Raw genomic sequence first — 27,949 nt, 5'->3', positions numbered from 1 at the left:
GAAAATACATTGTGTAGGCGATATAATTTTCTCAATAAAATAATATAAAAATTTAAAACTAATTTCTGAGGTACACAGTTATTACGTTTTATTGAAATGCAAAAAATTGAACAGTAATACTAGTTCCAAAATACAAAAGCAATAAATAGCAACTATTTACATAATTTTTTAAACATTTCACATTTCAATAAAAACAATATTCGGCAAATTATTTCTTAAATCTAACATTTTCAGTACTTTGAAAGTAGGTAACCATAAATAATTTAATACTAAAAATTATGTAAGAAGCGATGAGTATTGGTGATAATGTTTTTTGAGTATTAAGACAAGTAATTAAAAATCTATTAATACTGTTCGTAAATACACAAATACACTGTTATAATATGCGTGTAGGTTGTTTACGGTTGTAGCGGTACTCATTTCCACTTTGTAAGTCGAATTACCCTTTTATGGTTTACCTTTCAATCATTTTTTACAATGAGTTATATATTATTTTTTAATAGTAGACTAGTGCATTCACATGTCAAATAATAGGGTCACTTGAGTGACCAACGATAATCCTGTTTTCGTTAAACTTCCGTAAGAAGTCATTTACTGCACGAAGGCCTATTTTATTCCTAGATAATATGAACCATCTTGCATTATCAGGAAATACAATGAGCAAAATAATAGGCCAAAACCTGGACCGGCCTATGATTGGAATGTCTAACCACTAGAAAATCGTTCCAGTCGCAACTTACGCACACCTAAGTCCTTTGGTATACCGAAATTTCTTAAAAAGTTTATTTTGAATCGTCTTTGACTCTCGTCTTTCGGTGTTTCAGCCTGTCTCTCTTCTTCTTATTAGGCGTAACTACACAAGCACAACCACTTCTAATCCTTATATAGTCTAAAGTCCACGTAACTCCCCCTGGTGCCGCTAACGACGGGAAATTCTTTGGCCTCTGCATATGATGCCTCCCCAGGTCCCGAACCAGTGCATAAGTGTAGCTATACTTCTGGATGCACTTCGAGTGCTCGTGCAGCTTTTTGTCCATGAACCTGCACGGCTTCCCCAGAATCTCCTTATGGCACGACCGCTCGTAGAACCTCTGCGTGTAGTCCCCATCCCGGTACAATTCCACGTATTGGTCTTGCCGGTTTTTGCCCCCTTGGGGTTCGATCATCTCGAGGACGGAGGGGCAGCACTCGCTGCCGTTGTTGCCGCTGCTGCTTTCTTCGCGCAGCAGCATTTGGTTGTCGCGGTGATTCAACAACTTGCCGGGAAACCACAGATGAACGTCGTGTTCGTACCTACGCAAAAGTCAATTTTGGGACTCTTGAGGCTCTTAGGGCACTCACCAGCTGTCGTGATGGTGTTTGTGGATGCTGCGTTTGCTGCGATCGAAGAGCGTGTTGTTGAAATGCTCGCTGCAACTTACTGGAAGAACGGCGGCGAAGCCAAGCACCTGCATAAAAGAAATATTCTTCAATTGCACCGGAACAAATTTTCATTCTGTTAAAAAGCGGCTTATTTAATCGCGCAAAAAGAACAACATAATGACTGCCATAAAATACGCTAGATACGATCGCATAAATAAGGACATTATTAAAGCCTGTCTCCGACTTTAACGTATTAATCTCGAAAGAACGCTTAATTATTAAACTACACTATCTGTGATATCTACGCTCATTTAGAAAATGATCAATGAGGCGGTCCAGTCTTTTTATTTCATCATTGGATCACGAATCTGATACGGTTGTCCATTTTTTTCCTTTTTGGTATCTAATATCGTTCAACCCTTTGTCAATTATTGTGTAAATCAGCCCTTGGAATTGACTGGACCACCACCTAACTATCGTAGATCAACGGAGGATTGGATCACACTTCAAATCTATTGTTGTTTAATGGGTAATCAAATACTAAAAATAATGACTATTGACCGAAGTTGACTTCCAGATTTATTTCATATTGGGTTTTTATTGTCTTATTTACATCAGAGTTACAGAAAGATAATCAAATCATAAGTCACACTACACACGCATCTCATATTGCACCACACTATTGAATGATTTCTTTAACTTATTCGTGTTATATCTTTTACAATTTCTTCATTACTGTGTTTTGTAGAAATAAGCACGTTTGTTTTGATTATCTATTTGCTTTATTATTATTTTAATACTGACATTGTTTACATATTATAATATAATAGAAAATGAAGTCATTTATTGATTAATATGCAATATTAAGTAAGGTGTGATTAATAATTATCCTATTGTTTGTGTTCATGTTAAAATATCTATGTTATGACATATTTTTATAATGGGAAAATCTACTGGCCAGTTTCTGGTGAAGATAGCAATCACTTGATGAAAAACCATAACATTCATAACACATTGCCTTATAACATCCTATCATTTTTTTAATTTTTTCTATAACCGTTTTTCTCAACCAATGCCTTTAATAAAATATACAGTGTCCCAGAGCTTCGTATTTCTTCGATTACTCTGACAGTCAAGAAGATAATGAAATACAGTTTTTTTTGGATGATAGACATTCATTTTTTCTATGATCTATGCAATAGTATATTAAAGTGTTACAAACACTCTCATTGTGATATGAGTAGTAGTTGCAAGAGTATCACAATGAGAGGTTCTAACACGCCTTTTTTATACTATTTTTTTCTATTGAGCTTTTTAAATTGAATTTATTATTATAATTGATAGTCAAAATTTTTAACATTTAACTTATGCAGTAACCAAATTGCTCGAAAATAGCTTACATTGCATTAGTTTCGGTGAAATACGTTAAACAGGAACAATTTCTTACTTAAAAACGACAGATTATGGCCAGTGATGGCCAAAGTATTGTATAAAATGTCACTAAAAAAAGTGGCATAAAATCGCATTTTATGCAACTGTTTTCAGTTGCACAAAATGCTCATTGTGACACCGAAATAAAAAAAAATGTCATCATTATATATGATTCCTATACAGGGTGGCGCAACAAAGTTATATTTTTTATGGAACACGCGGTATATGTATTATGCGCTTATTTGAAAGAGTTTATAATTCTAAGAAAATCTATATTAGGTACTATGGATCTATAATCTATCACAGACCGTTTAATCATTTATGGGCAATTTTATAAGAAAAAAATGTAATTTTTGAAAAATGACAATAGCTTTGTTAGAAAAAAAAGTGAATGAAAACAATTGCAACAGTTTTAACTGAATCTGGTCCTAAATTATTATGGTTGAAATTCGATCAATCAATTTTATTATTTATTTAAAAAGTTCTACAAATAAAAATAACTTTACATACGAATTTTTTTTTGTATTTTTAAACGTAACATAAAAATATTTCAACTTTTTCTTTTAATTACGCTTCAAATTAGAGAGAAAACACAAAGAGAACATATTTTTTTTGCAATTTTGATGATCTTATTTTCACATTTAAAGAGTGCATGCTGTATGCAGAAATACTGTTGGTATGTATACACCATAGGTAGGTATACATATTTATTTTGGTCAATAAAAATGTGGGGTAAATGTGGCAAATAAATTTTCAGGGCCTTTAACTGATAAGCGGCTCACTGTGATCACAAATATAATTTTATCACAACTGGTTTCGTCAATTTAAATAAAAGGCTTTTCATTTTACATACGTCCATTTAAATAAATATAATTTCTCGTAATCTCAAATATTGAGAATCGCGAGCCATCTGTGATCATCGCAAGTGACTAGAGTTATATCGTTCTCGCCTTAAGTGGATACCTATTGTGGCTTGTTTATCTCAAATGAGAAAATGCTTTAGAGAAAAGTAGACTATAAATTTATATCAGAATAAAAACCGTGATTTACGTCAGGTGTATTTGAACCCACACAGATTAATTCTCAATGTAAAAGGGACATATAAAAAGGACTTATCTACTTGTATAAGTGAAATATTCATCGACTTTGTAGTAAGTTTATCTTTTGGTAGTCAGATACTTTCTTTGCAGAGTTAGTTATTATAATCCGATAGTAACGTTACAAGATGTTGGCATGTTCGTATTGTACACCCACAAATAGTGTCGTTTGCAGCCGAAACGGAAAGAACAAATGGCTGTTTCTTTATTATGTAATTACCAAAGAAGAAAAAAAAATGTTCATGTTCTGGAGTTGATTGTAATTCATCGGTCGTACATGTTATAAATTAATAAGCTCGTCTATAGTGAATACATAAATGCAACCTGAAGTGAGGAAGAAGTTATTTATGTTTGTTTAGGAAGGATATTAATCACTCTTGTAATTAAAAATCTCATTGTAAATCTTCATTACAACCACCTACGTCGTAAAGTGTGAGAAGGCGTTGAATTTATTGGTTATCTAATATCCCATTACACGATGTTTTATATCATATTAAAAAATATTCGCATCTTCCCATACATCTCGATCCAAGAAGACTTTTATCACGTAATTGACAAAATAGCACTATTTATACTAAGCATCATTAAAGATCCGTGTGAAATATTAAAGAAGGGTAAACAGAACATCTTTATTGGAAGCGCTAACTATCATAATTGATATTAAGTAATTGACGCTTTAGCATATAAAGGAATTTGAAATACTGCCGGAATCAAGTTGGGTTTTCCATTCATTCTATTTGCCTTATCTATTCGAACCAAATAATCCGGAATTTGAACAAACACAAACAAATTTCATAATTTTCACTTACCGCAACGAGGGCTCGGATCCAGTGTGCAATTTGCATAGTAGCCAGCGATGGCGGTGGGTAAATTCGAGGATTAAGGGCAACACCAACCCTTGCACCTCGGTCTCCCTTAATAGCGTCCTACTTTTGGAGATCCGTCAGCCACACCACCATCTTCGTAAAACATTTCATCTCTTCTGTAACAAAAATCGACTCAGTTTCCCTTGACAGAGTAATCAATCCAGAGATGATCTAATTAACTAATCCTATTCATTGAAAATTCGTTTAATATAGTGCATTAGTACGCATATCCAGAACGAGACGCCTACGTCGTGACGCTCTCATTGGCGCTTTAGACGCCCACTTGTTGCTAATCGCATTTTCATTAGGTAAGCTTGGGGGTAAGTCTAGGTTACGCCTTGCAGGAATTCGGTTTGTGCGGGCGGATATTAGTTTTTCACTTATTATTTGCATAACTGCGTGCATTTCAGAGAAGCATTTGGCGTGAGTATTAACGCATTGTTTACTATCGTCATGATTCACTGTCGCGAAACTTTTTATTGACATCTATTTATAATCTCCCGCGTACTTTATACAGATTTTTATGATTTTATTGCCATTTTTAAAACACGAATCATTCATGAATCATTAAAAAATGAAGATACATACTTTTCTTCAATGAAAATTCCTCACAGCCAGGTGTTTGTAATTTGGTAAAATTTATTAACAGACAGTAATGTATATAAATTAACAGCGTCATAACCAAAATCAGTTATCACGTGTTTTCAGTGTTTTATGTGTTAGAAACCAACACTGAAAGAAAAAACAATCAGATCAAAATTGTTTTGTAAAAGACTCGTAAATTATCTCAGGAATTTTGGTATAGGTGGGCTTATAATAATTATTTTAAGATCTTGCGTTATATGTATAATTAGATACTGAGTATTAAAAATAGCTTTACTCGGAAGAATGTAAACTAATCAAAAATTGCTACAAATAACTCTGCCAGAATCTTTCTTTACCAAAACAGTCTAAGATCTTTATTCAAATCCTTCTTTTTTAGTTTCAGCGGTGATAACATTTTTACTTTCTCTCAATATAAAATATATTTATTCTATTCTTTAAATAACAATACCTAACTTCTAGAAGCAGATTATTGTAATTCCAAAAATTTTTGATCTCTTATAAAGTCACTGAATAAAAATATAAAGATTGTTTGTCAAGAATTACTTACATCATATTTTGGTTTTGGCACACAAGGATAGGGTAATGCCGGGAAATATGGTTAACTGGCAAAGCTTTTTAATTAATTTGAATATATGAGTATTTGGGGTTGCCAAACTTAAATTTCTTTTCCTCTCTTTCTGCTTTTTATGTCTTATTTTATAAAAATTCCTAAATGATTATAAAGACACACTTTACAATTTTTTTACTTAGCAAGGCTGAAAATTGTTTAACTTTTTGTACAAAATTTCACCTTTCCCGAATCTACTCTACGAGATTCGAGAAAAAATAGAAGGAATAATGATTGGATTGTTTTCGGTGCACTTGTACAACTTGTTCAGCTTGTCACTCTTTCTAAACTCGACCCAAAAATGCAATGAATTAATGAGCAACAGGTGCTAAATTTTGCAGACAATATAATTCGCTAATGAAACAAATAAAACTAGATCATTATGAAATAACGTTTTTTGTGTTTGTGTTCGTTTTTTGCTGAACAAAGCTGCCTTAAAAGAACTTGACATACAAGTTTTAGAACGTAAATGCAGTTTAACGAAATTAAGTCAATAAAAGAGCAATTTACATATTAATGAATTTTAATTAAACGTGATATTCACATGGCTATTTTAGCGCCCCAGTAACTATTCATTACTTCCAAAAGAAATAAAAGTGATGTAAATTAAAGTTAGTGTAGGCTGCACCTTGAATAATCGATTTTTCGATTTTTTTTCAAATTCGTAGAGAGACAGTCTCTTTTGCAAGTACCTTTTACAGTAAACACACCAAGGTCTGATTAATAATGACAGTATATCAATAATTTTTATGTGACAACTTCTGGCGCCATCTTTCTGCATCCAATCTAGCCCGAGGGTAAATCAGTGATTAATTAACTCTCTTATCATAGATTTGTCGAGTCGTACACATTTCCGCATAAATTATTTTGCACATTCAAAAAGTAAAAAGAAAATGTTCGCAACTATGATAAGTTTTGATAGAATCCGGTCGAACGAGCCTCTTATGAGAGTGCGATCGGGCTTAAAAGATAAGACACCGCCCTATCATTATTCTCTGGATAAGTGGGATGAAACGGCAACCTTGTTAGTTGCACAAATACTCAATTAAGGATCGTATGCAAATTGGTGTAAACGGTCTTTCTGCCAATAATAAAAGTCGATCATTGTCTACGATGATACTTTAAATGTCGTAAAGAAGATCAACTCTGATCACAAACAACACGCCCTGATGCTCACTCCAATCTCTTATTTTAAAAAGAGTTAACTGACTCAAAATTATTTCGATTTACGAGACTATGCTAATAGGTGAAAAATTATTTAACTCAAACTGTTAGTACCCATCTTAACGTGGGAATTTTAATATAATACTACACGTGTCAAGTTTAATAAAAATACCTCCATGACGTGTTATTCTTATATGGAAATAACCAATATTTACTTTACAAATATGGTAGTAATACACAACTACTTGTTGACAAATACTGTAATTGTGAAAGTTTAATTTAACTAAGCTCAATTTTGACACTAATAACTGAAGGGCTTAACTAAAATTGGGCACTTTAATTTGGGATCAAGATGGAAATCAATCATTTTGGTTTTATTATGTCTTTGATTATTTTCGTATGAAATCGCATAAACAGTTAAGAGTTTATCTGGGGCATTGACCACCCACAAACCCATGCAACAAATGTCCGAATGGCCACTAAGAACTTTGAAAAATAAAAGCATAAATAGACAGCAATAAATCGTGGGCAGAATAATCTTTAATCTTATAATCGGATTAAATCAAACACTTTTGAAACGAAGTTTACTTGTTTACAAAAATGCAATTGCAATATCCCATGTCATAAATAAAATATACCGGTTTTTCAAAAGTTCACACAAAAAGGAAGCCATTTCGAATCAGATGTAATTAGAAAAGTGATGTAAGGAATTATTAATTCATAAGTGATTGGTATTTCTAATTCCTTCATACCTAAGAGGATTTTCTTCAGTGACTTCTTTCTTGATTTATTTATAGCCTCTCTTTGAATCTGTAGCGTGACTTACAAGAATATTAATTTAATTACCCTTGAAATTAACCGCTCGACTTTGTTTCCCCAAGAAAGAAAAGACAAAAAATTACCACTTCCATTTCATGTTTAAAACAAGAAGGATCTGAAAGAAATTTTTACTTTTCCTCTGCTTAAGGTAGAATTGATCAATCAATCACCAGTACCAGTCGAGTTTTGATTGCTTTTTTATTACTGTTTTCTATTTTTAAACTTTATGGATTATCTTTTAAATTTCTTAGATGTGCCGAAGTATGTGGAACGCAAATAACTTTCTGAATAAAAACAATTTCTATTTATTTTACTGTTTTGCTTCGAAGAAACTTGCTTATTAATTTTGATGTAGGCTTAACCACTGTTTATTTAAGCGAAAAAAGTTATTTCAATAGCAATAATTTTATATGTGGTAGAATACATTTAATTAAAACGGGAATTAAAAACCTACATAACTTCGGAGTCTAGAGCCACAACATAAAATAATCGTTCATCAAGATTTAAAAAAATGTAAAAGGGTACGCCAAACAAAATGTTGAACATATATCGACCAATAAAAATTCTAATTAGATGGCCTTTTGGCCAACCAGCACCTTGTATCTAATTTTTGAATAAATTTTCTTATGCATAAATTTGTTTTTTTTTGGATTTAATTCAATTGGATTGAGCAAAAACCTACAGATTACCGCATGACGGGTTTGAGAGTTTATTAAGTGATCATCAGAGCGGTTTAGATTTGGTTACTTTGCAATAATCTGGGTTATAAAAATTTTCATTAGTTATTGTCACCTTTGTGCCGTTATTGTAAGTCGTAAATTATCTAAATCCATTTGAATGTCTGTAAGTGGGATGAGTTTGTAATAATCATCGCCAGACAGCCCATAAAGAAATGCGCGATAATCTTAAGCTATGATTTTTAATTTTATTACGTTTTGTCGTCACCCACCATCCCATTCGTATCGATCCAATGGATTTTATTGGTTACCGCTAGCTTTCTCAATGGGCGACCACAAGGTTACGTTTTTAATTAGATAACGTTGCGAAGAAGTGAAATAAGGCGTGTTTTACAAAGTTAACATCTCGACGAAATTTGCATATTTAATGACTACTTAAGTTATGAATTATACCGCCACGTTTAATGAATTTGTTTGTTGTTATCCGAATAGGTCACGATTGTCTGGACGAAATATCAAAGTTTATAACTAATTTGACAAGGCGGAGAGGTGTGATCGCCTAAAGAGATGCCTAAATATCTTGTTACTTTTCTTAATCACTTCAGACAGCACATATGACATTTATGGCAAATCATAAAGGAGGTGGACATCGTTTAACGATCCGAATTTATTCCATTTTTCATATCTGAAATTTATTTACAATGGGACGATTAGATAAGAAAACGACTTTCAAAATACTAAGCTAATTAAAAGTAATCATAAAACTATATTAGCATTCCTGCAGGTCAATCAATTAATTAATGATACACAACGATACGCTAACATCACCTTGTCATTTCTTAACAAAAGTAGGACAAAAATCACAAGTCAGACAACACGTGGGTTGGCTCAGAATTTGCAGACTTTACTTGCAATAATAAATCTATAGTTTTGGTATTTATTACTGGATACACAGCATTGCTTTGTATTGCAGTTCCATTAGGATAATGTGTGTTATAAGTTACACGCCTTATGACTTACAATAATACAACAAAGAGTAATGTTTAATCATATTAAATTAAATTTGACTTGACATCTAGCTGTAGAAATTTTCGATTTAAAAGAATTCCATTCTCTTTTTTATCTACTCTATTAGTTGCTATCGGGTTCAGTGGAATGAAAGAACTTTTCTCTACAAATTTATAAATTAATTGTAAGTATTCAGGTTTAGAAAAGGCATGTTTATGACGCCCAGTTTGTTAACATGTCTTAGCTTTCAGGTAAAGAGTTAAACGTTAAGAAAATCAGTTAGGAATACAGTAATGATACAAGAATTTTTCCACATGTTAATTTTAATAAATTGTAGTCAGTAAGACTCGTTCGGTATCATTTTAAACTCAGAAGCGTATAATATTACAAATTTAAGATTCGCTAAAAACATATTAAACGTTTTTTAAAGTGACACTGTGGCAATTAATTTTAATAATATTACTATTATAAATGCAATTAAGTAAAATTAGCTGAATATTATGAAATATAATGGTTAAGACAACCGATATATTTATTAGAAATTTATGATAAATACACCAAATGGCTACAACATTTTCGATGTTATTAGTAAAAGGTGTTAACACAGAAATTATAATTAAACTCGCATATTTAATTCAAATAATTCTTATTCGCGGTGCCGTGACAGGGAAAGGGTGGCTAGACATGCAATAAACCAATCAACAAATATTTTAAATTAATTTAAATCAGATCATTAGGTACGCTGCTCTAGTTTGAGTTTAAAAATTTTAACACAAGTTTGATATTTTATTAATAATTTTATTACCTATTAAGTATGACATCATTATTACTTATTAAACAATGCTATTAATTAACAATTTTATTACAATTTACCGTAAAGTATTACAAGATTTAAATACCTATCTCAAACTATTTATGAATAAGAAACTGCACAAATGTCGATATCCACAGGTGTCCTTTATGATATGTAGGTATTCGCTCTTCTGGTTTGAATTTTGCTGCAGAAGAGCAGCTTTTTTGTATCAAGTGTTATCTTCGCCGTAATAAACAAAGCTTAAGTTTTGAAAAACCAGCTCCATTCAGGTTGCATTTTGGCATAAAAAATAAGCAAGAATCTTAACATCTCAATTTAGGATTTGCATAAAGTTAAAACGTTTAAATTGTGGCCTAATAAAAAAGAAATAAAAGTTAATAACAGTTCGAATTCGTTGAAACAACAGTCGGTTGCTCGTTGGTCAGCGGCCACCCATCGTGATATCTTGAAGTTGGTCATATCGTGGCGGTACACAATGTTTATTGTTTTAAAAAGTCGATAAGACCGTACAATTTGTTATGACTACTGAAATTCTACCACCATTCGGATCTTTGACCCGGAGTTTTATTGAATTTGGTGTCTAGACATATTTCGAAATGGGGAAACTCTTTCTTAGTCAGTAGAAATTATCTTGTTAAAAGTGTCTATCATCGAAATTTCAAAATGTGGCGAAGAAATTTATTGATTTGATCATGGTAAAAAATAAAAGAGACGCCACCAGTTTGTTGTTTATTGATGCAAATCAGTTTACATTATTGATTTCCAATTGAATTTAAAGTAGAGGCGCAAGTGTTCACTTGTAGGTTTCAGTCTTGATTCAGGACTTAGATTAAAAAGTATAGAAATAAGTTTATTCTTTTAGTTAGACTTAATCTGCATTGATCTGCAGTTATTGGTTGCTCCAACACTTGTAGAAATGTAGTTGGAAATGTATAAACTATATATTATGTTTACACCCATTGCTACTTACTTTTCAGTACAGTGAAAATGTCAACGTGGGTGTCGCTATGAAGTGGTGATTTGTTAAATATTTTGCAATGTGAGAATCTAAGTTTATTTTATAATACCTACGTATTTAAATGCAAAAATAAACAAGTATAAAGAAGTCGTAAGGAAATGCTTCGAGTGTGGTTACACGGTTTTTATTGGAAAATGTGTAAATTATTGGAATTTAATTCACACCTACTAGTGATGACTAAAACAAGGAACATAATTAGACAGAGGTTTCATAAATGTCAGACATATTTTTGAATAATTATAGAATTTAAGTGAATCGATGTTTCCCTAATGATCTAATTAATTAAAAGTTTCAGTAAATGATCCCTTGTTTATTGTTTGTCTCCAATTTATAAAATGTCAATTAGAGAGAAGTTTTTTACAGGTGATGCTAATTTTATCGCTGAAATTTCAGAAAGAATCTGATTCATATTTAAATGACTTGTAATATAACAAAAATTTCCATTTGCTACCGGCCGAAAAAATCTTGTTTGCCTTAATTGAGATAAAAGATTAGATCATTCAGATTTTGTCTGCATAGTACTGTTTCATATTCAAGCTCAAATATCTTGAAACAGACTTAATTACGTGGATCATTTTATTTGAAATTAAAATAATATCAAAATTTCTATGCACACCATAGTTTTCAATTTACATTTAAATAGCGCGGTACTTCTTTTTATTACATTATCATATGGTTAACATAAAATTATAAATACATCGCGCAATTTGTTTTAAATTGACTTAGTTTATTTAATTTTTATTTTTCTGAAACTCATTGTATCAGGCTGAGTTTTTTTCAAGTTGCGTGTAATATTAAATTATGGATAATATTCGACAACCTGTTTTATAAAATGTGACTTAAACAGCAAACTATAAATAGCGTTTAGAAATGGCAGCTTCGAAGGAGAGTTATTATTTATGAAAAAAATCTGAAATGTTGTCACACTTTGAAATACGTTTTCAGTACCAACAATCACTTCAATATTTGCAACAAAGGCAGGATTTATCGTCGGTGGAGAAAAATGTGAAACAATAATTGAATCTTAATGTGATATATTGCAAGTCAAATTGTTGATAACAATGTAAATTGCGCTCGCATGGAAGACAGCAATACCCGCATTGATACTTGGAATAATTGCAAGAGCGTATGTACGGTAATTATTCCAGGAGAGGTGTAATTGGTCTTACATGCTGGGAAGTTGGTACTGAAAGATTTACTGATGTATCAGTTATAGTGCCGACGCATACAGTATCTATGATTTATTACGGCGGAGTATTTCATACAGACTACATTCATCTTCATAAGGTACCAAGTTTGACACACCGTTTGATTCATTCACCCATTTTTCTAACGCATGGAAAATGAAGATAAACTCACTTTCATTATTAAACAGATTTATGGACACCTTAGAGTTCACACTTTTTTTCAGCGTCTAGTTAATTGAGAGTTGCTGAAACACACAAGGACGCTACTTAGAGATTTCAAGATTCGTATTTTCTTATGCAATTTGCACATACAGACATACTCGTAAAATACTTGTTAATGATAACCAAACGCGGAGTTACCTTCACGGATATAGGAGTATTTGATTTGTTAAAAACATGTAAATGAAGTCATCATAAGCGTCGGCATGCTTTTCCACAAGAAAAAATAGCCAATGAACGTTTGATATTAAATAAGTAAATACCGTTAGAGAAACTCGTGAAGACATCGGAAGGAAAATTAACTATCTACTATAACACATTAAAAAAAAGTACATTAGTTTTACCTATACATGCTTTGGAGTTAACTGCTAATTTATTTATGTTATGCAATGCAGCCTATTTAAACATACGTATATACAAGTATATACATTCGAAGGAAATTGTAAATCAGTTTTATATCGGGTCTAATTATTTAAATTTTCCCGATTTTGAAAAATCCAACAATTTCAACAGTGGGGCTATTAAGCACCAAGTCACGATTCTCATGACTTTATATTATTTTCAGTGCAGTACTGCTGCTATAAAATTAATCCCCGAGTACCACCTAAGTACTTACATCATGTACTTCTTTACAGCGTCTTTAATCAATTGTCCATAATGGCTTATGCAAATCGTCTACTGTTTTATATTCCTGTTTAATACGTAGTAAATTATCTTAGTTCGAATTGCAATAACCGAATTGGCAGTACATCATGCCACTCGTTGGGTGGTTCTGCCTTTATATTGAAATGTTTCAAAAACGAACTTATTAAAAAAGCCCGATTTATCTCGTTATCATCTGATTTATATCAGCCGTAGTTAGTTCATAAATAATTAATTTCTGCCGACTTACGGCAACCGTGCACTTGCCAGGAGGATGTCGTAAATATGGTTTTAATTTATTTCGCATAAATCATTATAATTATCACAAATTTATGCTTTTCTCACGAAGTAAAATCGGATTTTTCTAGGCGAAAATTTGCAGCTTTGTTACATAACGCGTTGAGGTCGCGTGAGTTCAAATCATTCGATGGGAAAAAACTGTGTCTGGTAAACCAAACATTGGTGGTCTTCTAATCTAAGGCTTGGCTGCTAAATACTAGGTAATTTGCGTGAGAACGATCAGTTTTAAGCTGAAACATATAGCGTTTGAAAAAATTTTAAGGACCACCACGCCCTTTTCACACTTCACGTTGAGACAATAACATGTTAAATACAAAGAGGGAGACAATACAGCGGCAACCCTTAACTCTTGTAATGAAGATAAAGATAAAATATCTCTGGCAGGTATAATTTATAAAGTAGCGGCGGGAACACACTAGTTGAAGTGAGCACCACGAATGATACCCACACATTTTTTTTTTCGTCACAAAAAAAGCATAAAATTATGACTCTTGTTATCATTGTTCGTGGAAAAAGTCACGCATTGCTAACATTCCGCAGACAAAACGCCGGCGCTTGTCACACCTCTTCATGAAAATACATAATTACAAATTAACATTAATATAACATGGCGCTTGCTAGGCGGTCTCGGTGTCTTTACTGATTGTGAGAACGTTTCATTTATGAAAAACTTGGAATTTAATTACTCTTTCTCTAAAAGGGAATATCTATTAAACTGATAAGAAGTCTGTCATGCTGCTGTTAATTATTGCCTTGTAATTTGTTTTATCTAATAACGCGATTTCAGAAACACCCAAACAATGTTCTCCATGCGTAAAACAAGACTCGCATTCAGTGAAACATTTGTCATCTCAGAGAAGCGATTTTTGTGTTTTTTACGACAAAATCCTCTTATACGAGTAGTACAAAATAAGTTATTTACACGCATTTATAATCTGTTTTTAATTGATTGTTTCGTTTGATAAAGCAATTAATTAAGCCTTATACGGAAACGTAATTTATATTAGCTTTATATGGAGTTTAGAAAAAGTAGGTATTAACAAGGTAATTTTACAAATCGTTGAACTTCAAGCATTCTTTGCTTCAAAAAACTTGGATAATCTTCACATTAATTCAATAAATTGCTCATAAAATTAAATCTTCTAATAATAACTCGTAAACTATTGTGGCTTTCAGTAAGTTATTTTGACTTTTTATTAAATTTTTTAATAGGTGATTTATTGGGTTTGAAATTAAAATATAAAAATAGTTGTCTGTGGCAAAAGTGTATTCGCATAAATATAAGAGTCAATGAAAAATGTAAGTGACCGGTCAGAGTAATATCTGCTTTGACAACTTGTGACAGATGAAATTTATGTGTGGAATTAATCGGAGAGTGCTACTTTTGTTTTTCATGGCAAACCAGGTTTTCAAAGTTTTTGATGGTTAATTTAACCTAAATCGTCTAGATGGTGTATTTATACCTACTCTAACAAGGATTAATAGAGGCAATGCAGTTTATACTGAAGTATAATGACAATCTAGAACTTGGTAAACAACTTTAAGTATATCGAAAATAGTCTTCAATTAATTTAGCTTATCCGAAGTAGGTATGAGTAGGTATCATAATTTGAAACGGCAAAAGTTGTTTGAGCCGGTTTCAGTTAACGTCTTTGTGATTCTTTGTCGTTTTAACAAAACCGTGTAATGATATCACCTTGCTTTTATACGCATCGTGGATAGAAAGCGTTTTAATTCCATGTTTTTTCTAATCACAATTCAAAGCTTGAACAGTAATAAAACGTGGCTGTTGAAACGGTGTTGAATTTGCTCGATTTGGATCAACCAATCGAGAAACTCGAATCTCTTTGATGTTTGCAACGAATGTCTTTCGGTTGGTTGTCGTCACTGCTAGGTTTATTTTGCAGACAGGAGGAATTAATGACGGTTATCCTTTGGTTTAAACAAAAATAATAAATGGTAGCAAGTTCATTACTGACTTAATTGGATAATTAATGGTCGTATAAATTGTCTATAATGCGGTGTACGGAGTGTTAAAAGATTTATCCTCAATCCTTTTCCAGTAGAAAGACGGATAGTTCTTCCTCAACGTTGATGATGTCGTTAAGGAGTTGACTGGTCATAAATCTGGCTAACATCAACATACATTTAACTAGCTTAAGACAATGCTTTGACGGATCTCTTGATATCTCTATATAAGGTACAACGGACAGGCGCTGATGGTTACCTATGAATCAACGAGCCGAAACGTGTTAACAGCTAAGCACCCATTGTTTTTACGGCCGAAAGCCCATAATCCCGTGTTTGTTATCGATGAACCTGCCACAAAAAAAAATTCCACAAAAAAAAACACTGCAAATTCTTAACTTATATAATTAATTTTTCTGTCAAGCCTGTCAAGAATAAAGAGAAACAGAACTTTTAATTACTCAATGACAACAAAGCTTTTAATCCAATTTGAAATTAAACAAGTTTAAATTTAGTAATTGACGAGCTTTTATTTGTTTCTCCTAGAATGTTTTTCTTACTAGAGAAGCTATGTCTTCGTGGAGTGTTTCTTGTTTGTCGACCTTCGTCACTTGATTCTTTAGTAACTCACAAGTACTCCACTTGAATGTAGAAGAATTCCAAGCTTCTTGGTACTACCGCAATATAATGCTTCTGACGAGTAAGTACCGCCAGTTTTCGGTGGGAACCGACGAAAAAACACCAACTCTCTTTCCAAGTCATTCCATTATCAAAAATTAATTCATTCTATAAAACTTAAAATCATTCCGCAGAATTTCATATTAATTGCATCTTAGATTATTTCACGATAAATACATACCTAATAAATATCATCTCTGGCCTTTTCTTACCGTTTAGAGCAATGTTATATAAGCATATTTTCACAAAATTTTTGAAATTCCTAGCAGTTTAGGTGACGTTACAGCAACACTATAGACATAGCTTGTGCAACCAGAGTTTCAAAATCATTATTTTATGATTTTATTTTTTACTGTCTACCATTAGTACAATTTATTTCAAAATACTTATGCAGAGGGGTCAATAAAATAATGTTTCAATATTTTGTTATCTATACAGGTTGCCCCAACTAAGACTTTCTCGGATATGTGTTTCATTAACCAAATTAAATCAAGTACGTTGCAGTAAAAAACTTCTAATACCAGTTTTTTGTTTTTTTACTTAAAGTTAAACACGCCACTTCAAGTCCAGAGGTCTGGCCATTTTCACAACTTCAAAATTCTTTGACACGATTTGTCAGTGTCAACTGTCAACATTTACTCTCTATGTTAATTTTTCTTATCCTTTTGTTCAATAGTAACGAGGACACTAGCCTAGAAAATCTTACCTGGGGGGTGTCTATAGGTGGACAAAAATATACAGAGTATTTAAATAGCAAAATAAAAAAATTGTTTTAGTTCGTCCGCACTGCCAGGGGTTCCAGGTTGGTTCCTGCAAGCCCTGAAGGTCATGAAAATGTGTATTATTTCTAGGCGGATAAATAAATGCTGCATTAATTAAATGGAATAAAAATTGCGTTGTTTATGGTAAAAGCGGAATTCGCAGCAACACCAGTTCACGAAAGGTGATTGGACTGCCAGACAGCGTACAGACTGACTGACACGCCCTCTAGCAAGTCTGCTCCAGAACACACGCGGCCGACAACAAATTATGAGGTTTATCACAATTAACCGATTATATGTCGGTTACGTTTAAATTTATTTCTTTGAAAGGGGAACGCCGTCAAAAAAAATCGCGCGATTGTGATGATAGTACCTCTCCCGCTGAAATTTTTTTCAATATGATGACACTATTAATGATACCGTGTCACATATATATAATTCTGGCGATGAAAACAGGATAAGCAACTAATATAGTTAAATACTTCAGGAGATTTCAATGATAGAACGTAGCACATCCGTTGAGCACTCTTCAGGACGTTACAACAAATAGGTATATCGGAGTGGTAATTGCTCTTACAATGACACGTGATTTATCATTTTTTAATTCTGTCAAGTGTTTGCTTAAGCTGTAATTGCTTTATTGTGTACCCTCGGAAGGGTCGAGCAACTCGTTGCTATTGTATCGAGTTGAAGCATAAAACACCGAATATAATTTACAACCAGAGGCGCCAGAATAACTGCAGGTAAAGGTGACGTTTATGTGGGAAGTTACTCATAAAAATTCTACAGTGTGTCCTAAAAAAATTCAAACAATAACTTGTGCTTACTTGTGCGAACGTTCAGACTTGTTAAATATCACGACTTTGCCATCATACACACGAATTTATAGCCGTATGTGCGGAATTAAAATTTCGTTGAAGGTAATCGTCTAGACGCAACACTTTACGACTAATCTCGAGAAAATTCAAAATATTTCACATTTTACGAGTGTCGTAAATATTTCAAATATGAATTTTCTACAAAGTGAAGGAATTTTATAGGCGACAAGTATAAGGGGCGACTGACATAGATATCGTCACTGTAGTTGTTAAGATTCATTTTATAGGTTATAAAGATTAGTGGTCATCTTAAACCGACTCGCACCGATATATTACATAATTTGTAACCCAAACTCGAATTTTATATTGTGTTGTAATAAAACTCAAAATTTCGTCCAGTTTGGATGTGTAACAAGATTGGTTTAATTAAAGAGTACAGCTGTGTGTGAATAAAAAGGGACACATTGCTGCGCATCTGCGAATGTAAACCACCCGCGTCCGCACATTTCGAACAAAGAAAGTTAATGGTTCGGTGACAATAAAAGTAATGTTTCAGGTGCTAGCCCGTATTTCTTCGCGTTGCAAGTGGTAAAGTGAGACGTTTTCTAGTCGTACGATTATTGTTTCTGACGGCAGCGTGCATTAGTTGTATAATGCGATTAAAGAATACTTACCATTCGATATCTAAATAGAGTTAATGAAGTTGATGACTTGTTTGCAACATTAATATCGGTAGGTATGCCCATTTCTGTCGAACATGTCGCAACATCTGCTTGACGATTGATCGATCAACTAAGTCGGAAAATTCGAACTAAATGACATGATTTACCATTTGTGCGTCGATTTTTGAACACGTGTGGAATTGGGAAACGCTTTTATTTGAAATTTTAATGTGGGAAATTGATGATACCAATTAATAATTTAATGGTCGGCCAGTTCGTCGAACTAGCACGTGGTAATTCAGGTACTTAAACAATATCAGCATATGTCAATATCGGAAGCATCTCGTGTGAAATTTTAAACTGTGTGAAATCGAGACGAGCGGCATTTGTCGTCACAGAAACAAGTTTTTTATTGTTCATAATTGAGCCATTTCTATGAATAAAATAAACTAATAAATAACAATAATTTCGAGCCGAAAACTCAAAAGATACAGTTATCAACAATATGACTGTCATCGAGTTTCTCTTTTAGGTAAATTTATTTTCTAGGTTGACTCTTTTTTATCTATGCCACACCCTGTATATTTAACTGGATAAAATTTCAAGTACTTACAAATCAGTTTCTCTCATTTTACAACCTACCATCAATCCCTTTGACCATCACTTAGGTGTCAAAAACGTATTGTTGAAATTTTGACCGACTTGGGATTAGGGACAACACACCGAGTTAACAGTAAAGACGACACTATGAATAATTTTCCAACTGTACCTAATAATAAAGTGAAATGGCCTTTTCTTGATGCTTTGTCAGGTGCTTGTGTGGCGCTTCCAAAACAAGTCATAAAAGTTGATTTTTACAAATTAAACATTCATTGGGTCTAATTTAACAAATTGGTTTTATTGTTGTTTAATATTCAATTATTGGAGTTTTTCAATAAAAATTTTATTACTTGGCGAATTGCTTCATAACTTTATAAACATGCATAATTTATTATTACTGCTGCTTGTTAATAATTTTATTGAGAATCGTACAAGGAGGTGATTAACGTCTATTGTATCTTCTTAAACGATTGCTCAAAGATTAAAACAATTATTATTTGCTAAAAATAGCGCCAACCAATTGTAATCATAATGTAATTTCATAGAATTCGGCTTCTGTGTCTTCAAAGTTTGTTTTCTTGCCCTAACAAATCATTGTAATTGTGGTTTACCGAGAACGGTTTCCGGCATAATGTATGGTGTGTGACAGTTTTTGGACGTAATGCTTTTATCGGAGCTTTTAGTTAAGTACCTGGGAGGTCTCACAAATTTAGGATTCTAAGATAAGCCGACAAAAGTAGGTAGAGTCTAGAAAACACGTCTCATATTTCTGTTATGATCTGAATAAAGGACAAATATTGTTATTCAGTGTGTGTTTGTGTTTAAATAGCCAATAAGTATTTCATCGACTTGTACTGTAGGTGGGCAAGACTTAACTCTTTCGCATATTAAATGCTTGAGGCTTCCGAACAAATGACTATCATTTATTTAAGTTTATTATGATGTTACAGTGTTGCTTCTTCCGTCATCAAAAAGTAAAGTATGGTTTAAATTTAGCATATCCTACATGTCAAAGTAAATCTTCAACAAGTAAGTATACAATCGCATGCACGTAGGCTATAAATGTCTGAGTAAATTGTTTAAGTTCTTTGATTTGTATAGTCAATAATTGCGCTCTTGTAGATCCTCGGGTCGGTGTGATTTAAGCTAATGTATATATCGTAGGAAGTAATTAATGAGATCTTTGATATAAAAGCTTTCAAGAGAAAGCCAGATATGTATAACAGTTGACAATTTTTGCGATTATTGGAAAAGAATGACCTCTAAAAGTGTGTATTTAGATGGGTCCGAGTGCAATGGACGGGAACAATAATTCACTCATTGTCTTATTTTACATTTCATTCATGTTTAATTGTAACTTAACAGTCATTAAAATACCAACAGGTACATGTACAACTACCGTGATTATCTTATTAATTTTTTACCATATGGGAACATTCCAAACAAGAATATTTTAGCAAGGATTTTTTCGAGGCTAGGCTGTGAGAAATATCTCGCAACAACCAAGATTTTTGAAAATATATTAAAAAGTATTCAGAATAACCAAAGGCGGTCAGCCTCCTTTAGTAGAAAGCTTATTAGCATTATTTATGGTTTATATAAATTATGACGCAATTAACTACCACGATCTCTTAATTCTATAACATCAAAGTGCCGTTTCTTACACTATTATAAATTTCAACTTGAATGAAAAGAAAATTAAGAAAAGTCTGGATCAAAAAGAGAATTTTGACTGAATTTAAATATTAGGAAATATGAACTTTGAATTATATCGAAAAAATGCAAATTGGTACGTCCAAAGCAACAAATATTAACAGAAAAAAGCTTTTAATTAAACATTACTTCAATACCCATTGATTTTACTAAATAAACAGTTTTACAAAATGTCAAGATTACAAATATGTCTTACTTATGTTGATTTTCATTGCCTAATTGATTAGTTTCCCGTATTTTATTTTACTATATAAATTTGTAAACACTGTAAAACTAACTTCGTTATCTTTTCGTATACATAATTAACACTATTCGGTGATAAAATGTGACTTAGGAACGATTTTGTTCACAACTCCGCCCCAATTCTACTTGAAATGATATCTAAAATTTTAAAATCTTGTAAAACAATAAAGATTTATTATCTATTATCTTTATGTTTCACTCGTAAAAATATTCTAATGAATGGTTATGGTTGTCAAATTTTGTTGTAACAAACGGCAAATACAGACAAATAGCAATTATGGTGACAACTTAGTTTACCGGATTTTGTGCTATTCTACCATTACGTAAGCCAAGCAATATATTTAAAATGCATACCATAATGTTTAAATTATACATATTTTCAAGAAGTAAATCATGATTCTTCAAGGTGGTCAAATTAAGTGGAAGAATGCATACATAAAACATAATTCAGAGATTTATTAGGTGTCTTCTAGTTATCTGTTAATCAGTTGAAAGTATACAACTCGAGATTTATGAAGTTGAAAATTTTCTTGCAACACCAAACTTTTGAAATAATTTTAATAGCTTAAGTCTGATTCGATTTTAACGAGTCAAATAGTTATAGAGAATATAAAATACGACTTTCCTACGATATTTGAACCTAGTCGTGTTCTCTATTCCACGTAGGTTCAAACAATAACACAATCAAATCAAAGTGAATTTATTGTGTCCAGACAAGTAACAAGCGTGAACAATAAACGTTGGTTCCATCACTTAGACCTACCACTAGATCGATTGTGTTGTTAACACTTTTATTGGTTCTCTATCTTGTGTGGTACATTTGCATCAATTCAATATTTTAATTGAGTTAGAAGAGTTTTTCTAATTTTATTACCTGTTATTATTGACATGCAACTAGTGAACCAGAAAATCAAAGAAGAAAATAGAAAAGCATCTGCATGAAAAACCAATAAACATGTAACACGATTTATGCAAATTTTTAAATTAGAATCGATGTTACAAACAGTTCAAAAATTTGTAAACACGTAATCCAAGTTTTGTTCGGTTTCCACATCGACAGGTACAGAAAAGTTCAGGTTGTTTTTCCCAATTTGAATAAAATTCCGAGAGGCGTTAATCAATTCATATACGGAGTGATGAATTGCATATAAATGTTGTTGTGTCGGTGTTAATGAAGAAAAATGTCGATTGTCAGTCTATAATTGAGTAAAGCAGCCACGAATAAGCTGTCCGTCAATCCTTAAACCTTCGCGACTTTATTTACAATGCGGGAAAACACATTTTAATACCGTCCTTGCAATAAATAAGCTTGTCTCACCTTGTATTTGCAAAAGAAAATGTGTTTAAATGCCTAATAATTTACTCTGAAACAAGAACTGATTTCTAACACCGCGATGGACATGAAATTATTTAAATCGAATAAAAAACTCGTCACGTTAGCACTAATAGTGGTGGGTGGTACCTCTCAACTATGCCCATTATTTCGCGTATAGGTGGCATCATTGATAATTCTGTCTGTTTGTTTCCAACTTGTCAAACACGTCGCACATTTATAATTTAAATGTCCACTTATTTGAATTTGTTTACAAGGATAGATTAGCTTTTTTCGCTCAATCGTCTGGAATTTAACACTAACATTTTTAAGCGGCGAAAGTCACAAATCTAGGACAAATTATTTTTTACACGATGCCTCGTTCGGGGTTAAAACGTAATTAACACATATTTATGTCGTACCACGTGTCATAAATATTTCAAGACCCCGAATCTGTATTTATTAAATATGGTCTGGGATCGAGAGGGTGGCAAGAAATATACGGGTTTTTTCAGGAAGTTTCTCACAATATTTTCAATTTTAAAATAAAATACATCTGTTGGGCGCTTATTCATATTTTTTGGAGATCAAAACTAATCGTTTCACGCCTTTTAAAGAAATTATGTTTCCGCGTCTGGAATCAATTAAATTACACTAATTGGAGAACGGCGAGACGTTAATTAATTGCATTACAATTACCTATTTTTTCAGAGGGGATCATAAAGTTTTATTGATGTTTTATTAGAATCAATAAATTGTTAGATTTAATATGTTATCGACTTTTTAAAATGTCACGTTTTTTATTTCTGTGTCACAGCGTTTAAAAAAGTAAAAAAAGGTATTATGAAATGCCAATACATTTACTTATTTTACTTTCGTCGGCTTCCTCTTTTATGCAAATCAACATATCAATAATTTTTCTTTTTTTTTGAGCGTAGTCAACAGTTTATTTTTATGTTTACTTCACGGATTTGGGTAATTTGGCGATGAATTTATAACGTGTGATGTAAAAGTTGTCTAATTGTAGTATGTTTGGTAAGAAAATATTTCGATCCCACGTTACTAATAAGTAATGAATTTTGATAAAATGCTTTTAGTTAATTCATACGTAATGCGATAAATATTGCCGACGTCGGTGTTGATTTCGCATCGTCGCGTCGGCTGTTAAAATATTTGTTGTGCATGTCTCCGCCTATTCTATCATATTCCTCGTCCCAAGAATTTGTCCAATATTTATCACGTCAACGAGTTGTCTATGACTTTCTAGCCAGGAAGTTCTAGTCCAATAGAAACTTGAAACATTGCTTGCTTATTACCACTCCGAATGCTTTCGCGCCATTCCCCACTCAACAGCATTGACATTAGCAATTTCAAATAGACAACAAACGCAATAATATTACAAGAGATTTACACAGTTTGTGCCATTTGCTTTATTTGTCCGGTCGAAACGCACCACAAATAGACGATAAACCGGAGCTTTGCTCTATTCTTGTTTTGTCCAACACTTTCGGAGACAGTCTAACAATAACCAGGCACGTAGATTGCAGAAAAAGATTAAAACGAACATTTTACACGCAATAAGTACACATAAACTGTCGGCTCGTTCGCTCGGATAAATACTCTGTTGAGAAATTTTGGCGTTGGATAGGGAGATTTATCTTTGCGGCCATCGCGTGATCAAAAACGCACCAACACGAGATTTATTCACATAACTGTCATTGATCGTATCGATTTTCGGGAAAAGAAATTCAACTCGCAGGAGACGTCTAAATTTTAATCAGTCGTGTCACGAAAATAAGGAATAAATGTTAAAACTAAAAGCACCGTTTTTATAGACGATGTCACGTAAGTAATAAACATGATTTCAACACATCGGGGTTCAAAAATCTTCACAAAGACACCGATGGTGCATCACTACGTTTTGTATATTTGTGAACATCAAAAATGCGTGCTTCTGAAATTCCGAGAGTTTCATTGAGAGAAAGTTCATTCCCGAACAAGATAATAAATTTTGGACTGAAATACGAGGGCTAATTATGTAAGGATTAGTTGACTTTTCCGAAATAATTAACGCGAGTAAACACCTAGCGGCTCTAATATATCAATCAAAGCAATTATGTTTGATATATAATTTTTTTATTTGCGTCTCTCCAAATGTTGCCAAAATCTAATTTTGGAGGAGTTGAAGGTAAATAGTACTTGCGTAACACGAGGAAGAGGATAAAGAGTCTAGACTTGAAATGATCTAGTTTAAGGATAATGTGGGGGAGTATTTGGGTGTCTTCGATGAATAAGTTAAATTCAATGAAGTTTATAAAAAGAAGTTGGTCTTATAAACAAGCAGCGATCTAATTAAGATATTTACAATCAGTCGAAAGTGGAGAATAAATAAAGTTTGTTTAACTTACCGTTTCGAGGGAGTCCTGATGCAGGTGTAAATAAGCAACGACAGATCACAGATGCAAGAGTGCAAGATCGGCGAGACTGTATCTTTTCTCTTTTTAACAAGTTTCACAACACAACACGAAAATAAATCAATCAGCACATTAAAGATTATTGACCCAATAAATTGCATTAATTTAATAAAAGTTTAGAATTGTAAAATCACTAGAAAAACAGTCACTTATCCCGGAGGTGAACTAAACAGTTTATTAAAACAATAAATTACTGGCACTAGAATCGCATCTGCTTTCGGGCTACATTTTAGCGTCGCCTCCTGGAAAAGCCGTCGGAGGAGAGCTGTACTCTTAACAACTCGTCTTCGCTAACTGACAGGACTTGCACTGTTAAAGATATCACTGTTGGTAGCAACAGAGGGAGCATGTTGGACACCACGACAGCAAACGCCGACTGTTCCGTAAGCTCGGAGAGTAAAACACAAGACTTGATGTTCCACTACCAGTCCGCGAAGCCTTCCAACCCATATCCCAAATTTCCAAAAAATCAACAACAGTTAATTCAATTATCATAATCGAGCCACTTTAAACCGTTCCATGCAAATAAAAATATTGAATGCTATTATTTGAATCTTAAAGACTGAATTACCATTACGGGGACACGGCAATTTAAGCCGTGACTTTGATTCAAATCGAGCTTAAATTCTCGCACCATAAATTCCCAGATATCTTCACGACAAATAAACTCAGAAGAAAATTATTTTATTATGCGTTCTTGTATTGCGAAATTAAATTCATATCGTTAAAGAAATCTCACTACACCTGCATGTGGTTGGCTGAAAACATGAGACAAATTTCAGGCTCGTAAAAATCCGGAGATGAGTAACACGTAATGACCGAATAAGAAGAAAACACCTCCTGCAACAAGCGGAACCGACGTTTTCGCTCCGTTCAATTTAATGTCCCACCCTAAAATTAGCAGCGATTATACAGTTTAAAATTATGGTCAATTTCGTTGATTTTCGGCTTCCAGCCAAAGTCTTTATCTTGTCGTATGTGTGCATTATCGGTGAGATCTTGAGGTAATACAAGTGGGAGCGAGATTTTTTCGAAATAAAATAAATTTTCTTGTACGCGGTTGAAAGTAAAGAAGTATCCTCTCACCTGCGGAACGGATGCAAAATTTATGGGTATTTAGTAGTAGGAAATTTACGTAGCAATTTGGTGTAACATTTTATATTATTATAGTAATAATAAATTGACTTACATTCTCTCCTTCGAGCTTATTTGACGATTTCAGTTATTATTAAAATGAAACGAGACTTCCAGGATAATTTGATTATTTTTGCAAAGATGTTTTTCCGTCCCAAGTAATTATTTGGCAACAACTTTGGGAACTAATGGATAAACTTAAAAATTTATGGTGTCTACTTTTCCGACATTAATATTTAAAATTTATGTAAAAAGGCATAGTAAAGCACATTTAAATTAACTTCAAACAACGTTAAGACACATTAATAATCTAATAGTATTAATTTATTAAACAATATTGACACTTTACATTTCCATTTGATACATTGTAGAAGCTTTTTCGGGTTACCGACTTTGATATTTTACACCAAGTAACATTATCTGATAAGTTTAACATACATCACTTGAATATAGCTGTCAGTAGTACACTTATTAACATACAACTTCATAAATTTAAGAGATATTAAACTGGCTTCGATCCAGTATGGTGGTTTTTGCAAAATCAACTATTTTAATCATAATAAATTGTATTAATTTAATTTTATCTGACTGTTCAGTAGCACCGAAATTAGGTGGTCAAAAATTCAGTTTGAACAGTCAACATTTGGAAACACTTAGAGCAAGAAGTGGTCTTGCTGTGTTGTTACAGATGTCTTCTTTAGCAACGACTAGAGGTTTGAAAGACTTATCGTGACTTTGTTTTCGCCAAAACAGATTTTCATAATTTTTTGATAATTCTTAATTTGCATCATTTGGACACTTTCCAACGAGGTTTGAGTAACGGAATGAAAAATATAAAGTGTCTGGTCTTGATGTAGACATTAGCTTTCATCATTACTGATGTTTTTTGAAAACTTTTTATAAAGCTGGGTATTTTCGGTAAATTTCTAATAGTAAATAAAAGCTGGATTCCATGTCAGGGCGTGTGAACGTCTTGGGCCAGTATTTGCAGAAGATGTTTTGATTGTCGACTGCGTGTCTTAAGCGGTTTCCTATTTCCACTTTGACACCTCTTAAGAGTCTGGTCACTAAAAAGGTAAATAAACAACTGTTTTACAATTTGTTTACAAATCAAACACAAGTCCAAGAATGTCCTTTTATTAGTCACATTTTTCTAGACTTCTGTTGTGGCCATTTCTTTGAAGTCGAATCTTCAAATTGCATAATCCACTGTTAAAGATAATAAGCAATTATTGGTTCGTTAACTGATTTCGTCTATAATTAGATTAGTCAATTTTGAAATGACTCTTTTATATCAAAGGAAAGAAGATTTATGTTTATAACACATTTAATATTGATGTAATGTTTATAGATGACCACATGTTTGAGAAGGTTTGATTTACTCTAAAAATGAAAAGAATGTTATGATTCGAACCTATAAATATTTTTTACTCATTTCTCAGAAACATACATTTGTTTCCATCAATTTTTATTTGGAAGAATGACAAATATTACACTTTATTGTTGTCTGGCATCATAACGCTTGTAGCAATTTTCAAAATAAAGCAATGAAATAAGACTAGACACTTAGTGGCTACTCTTCCTTTGATCTTTTCATTTGCTTATTTTCTTTTCTATTTGAAATGTTCTTCAATTAGGTGGTACTTTCCCGAAATTAACTCCAGTCTTTTCCAAAAGTCGCAGAAAATTATGAACTGTTTTTAAGATCATAAATTGAACGTCATAAAATACATGGAATGTTTTTGGGCCATGTGGTTATGATCATCTAT

At 32.7% G+C, this 27,949-nt stretch overlaps 1 protein-coding gene across 1 annotated transcript; it reads right to left on the bottom strand.

The window, feature by feature from the left end:
* Positions 1-22: 22 nt before the first annotated feature.
* Positions 23-25,411, bottom strand: LOC123006990. The gene is made up of 4 exons (XM_044401978.1): positions 24,981-25,411; positions 4,700-4,872; positions 1,342-1,448; positions 23-1,293 (listed from the first exon to the last, which is right to left on the bottom strand). The coding sequence occupies exons 2-4, from the start codon at positions 4,733-4,735 to the stop codon at positions 783-785; spliced, it is 654 nt and encodes a 217-aa protein (XP_044257913.1). The 5' UTR covers positions 4,736-4,872; positions 24,981-25,411; the 3' UTR covers positions 23-782.
* Between the last annotated feature and the right edge of the window lie 2,538 nt (positions 25,412-27,949).

The sequence above is a fragment of the Tribolium madens genome, unplaced genomic scaffold, assembly GCF_015345945.1.
Source record: "Tribolium madens isolate multiple individuals breed KSU strain unplaced genomic scaffold, Tmad_KSU_1.1 Scaffold_3;HRSCAF=73;Tcas5.2_LG2, whole genome shotgun sequence".
Taxonomy (NCBI): Eukaryota; Metazoa; Arthropoda; class Insecta; order Coleoptera; family Tenebrionidae; genus Tribolium; species Tribolium madens.
This window is presented reverse-complemented; position numbering and strand designations above follow the sequence as displayed.

Bases quoted from the DNA above. Each gene is read 5' to 3' on its own strand.
- LOC123006990 (XM_044401978.1), bottom strand. From the start codon at position 4,735: ATGCAAATTGCACACTGGATCCGAGCCCTCGTTGCG. The intron at 1,449-4,699 runs GTAAGTGAAAAT...TCTTTTATGCAG, and splicing joins GGATCCGAGCCCTCGTTGCG to GTGCTTGGCTTCGCCGCCGT. The intron at 1,294-1,341 runs GTGAGTGCCCTA...ACTTTTGCGTAG, and splicing joins AAACACCATCACGACAGCTG to GTACGAACACGACGTTCATC.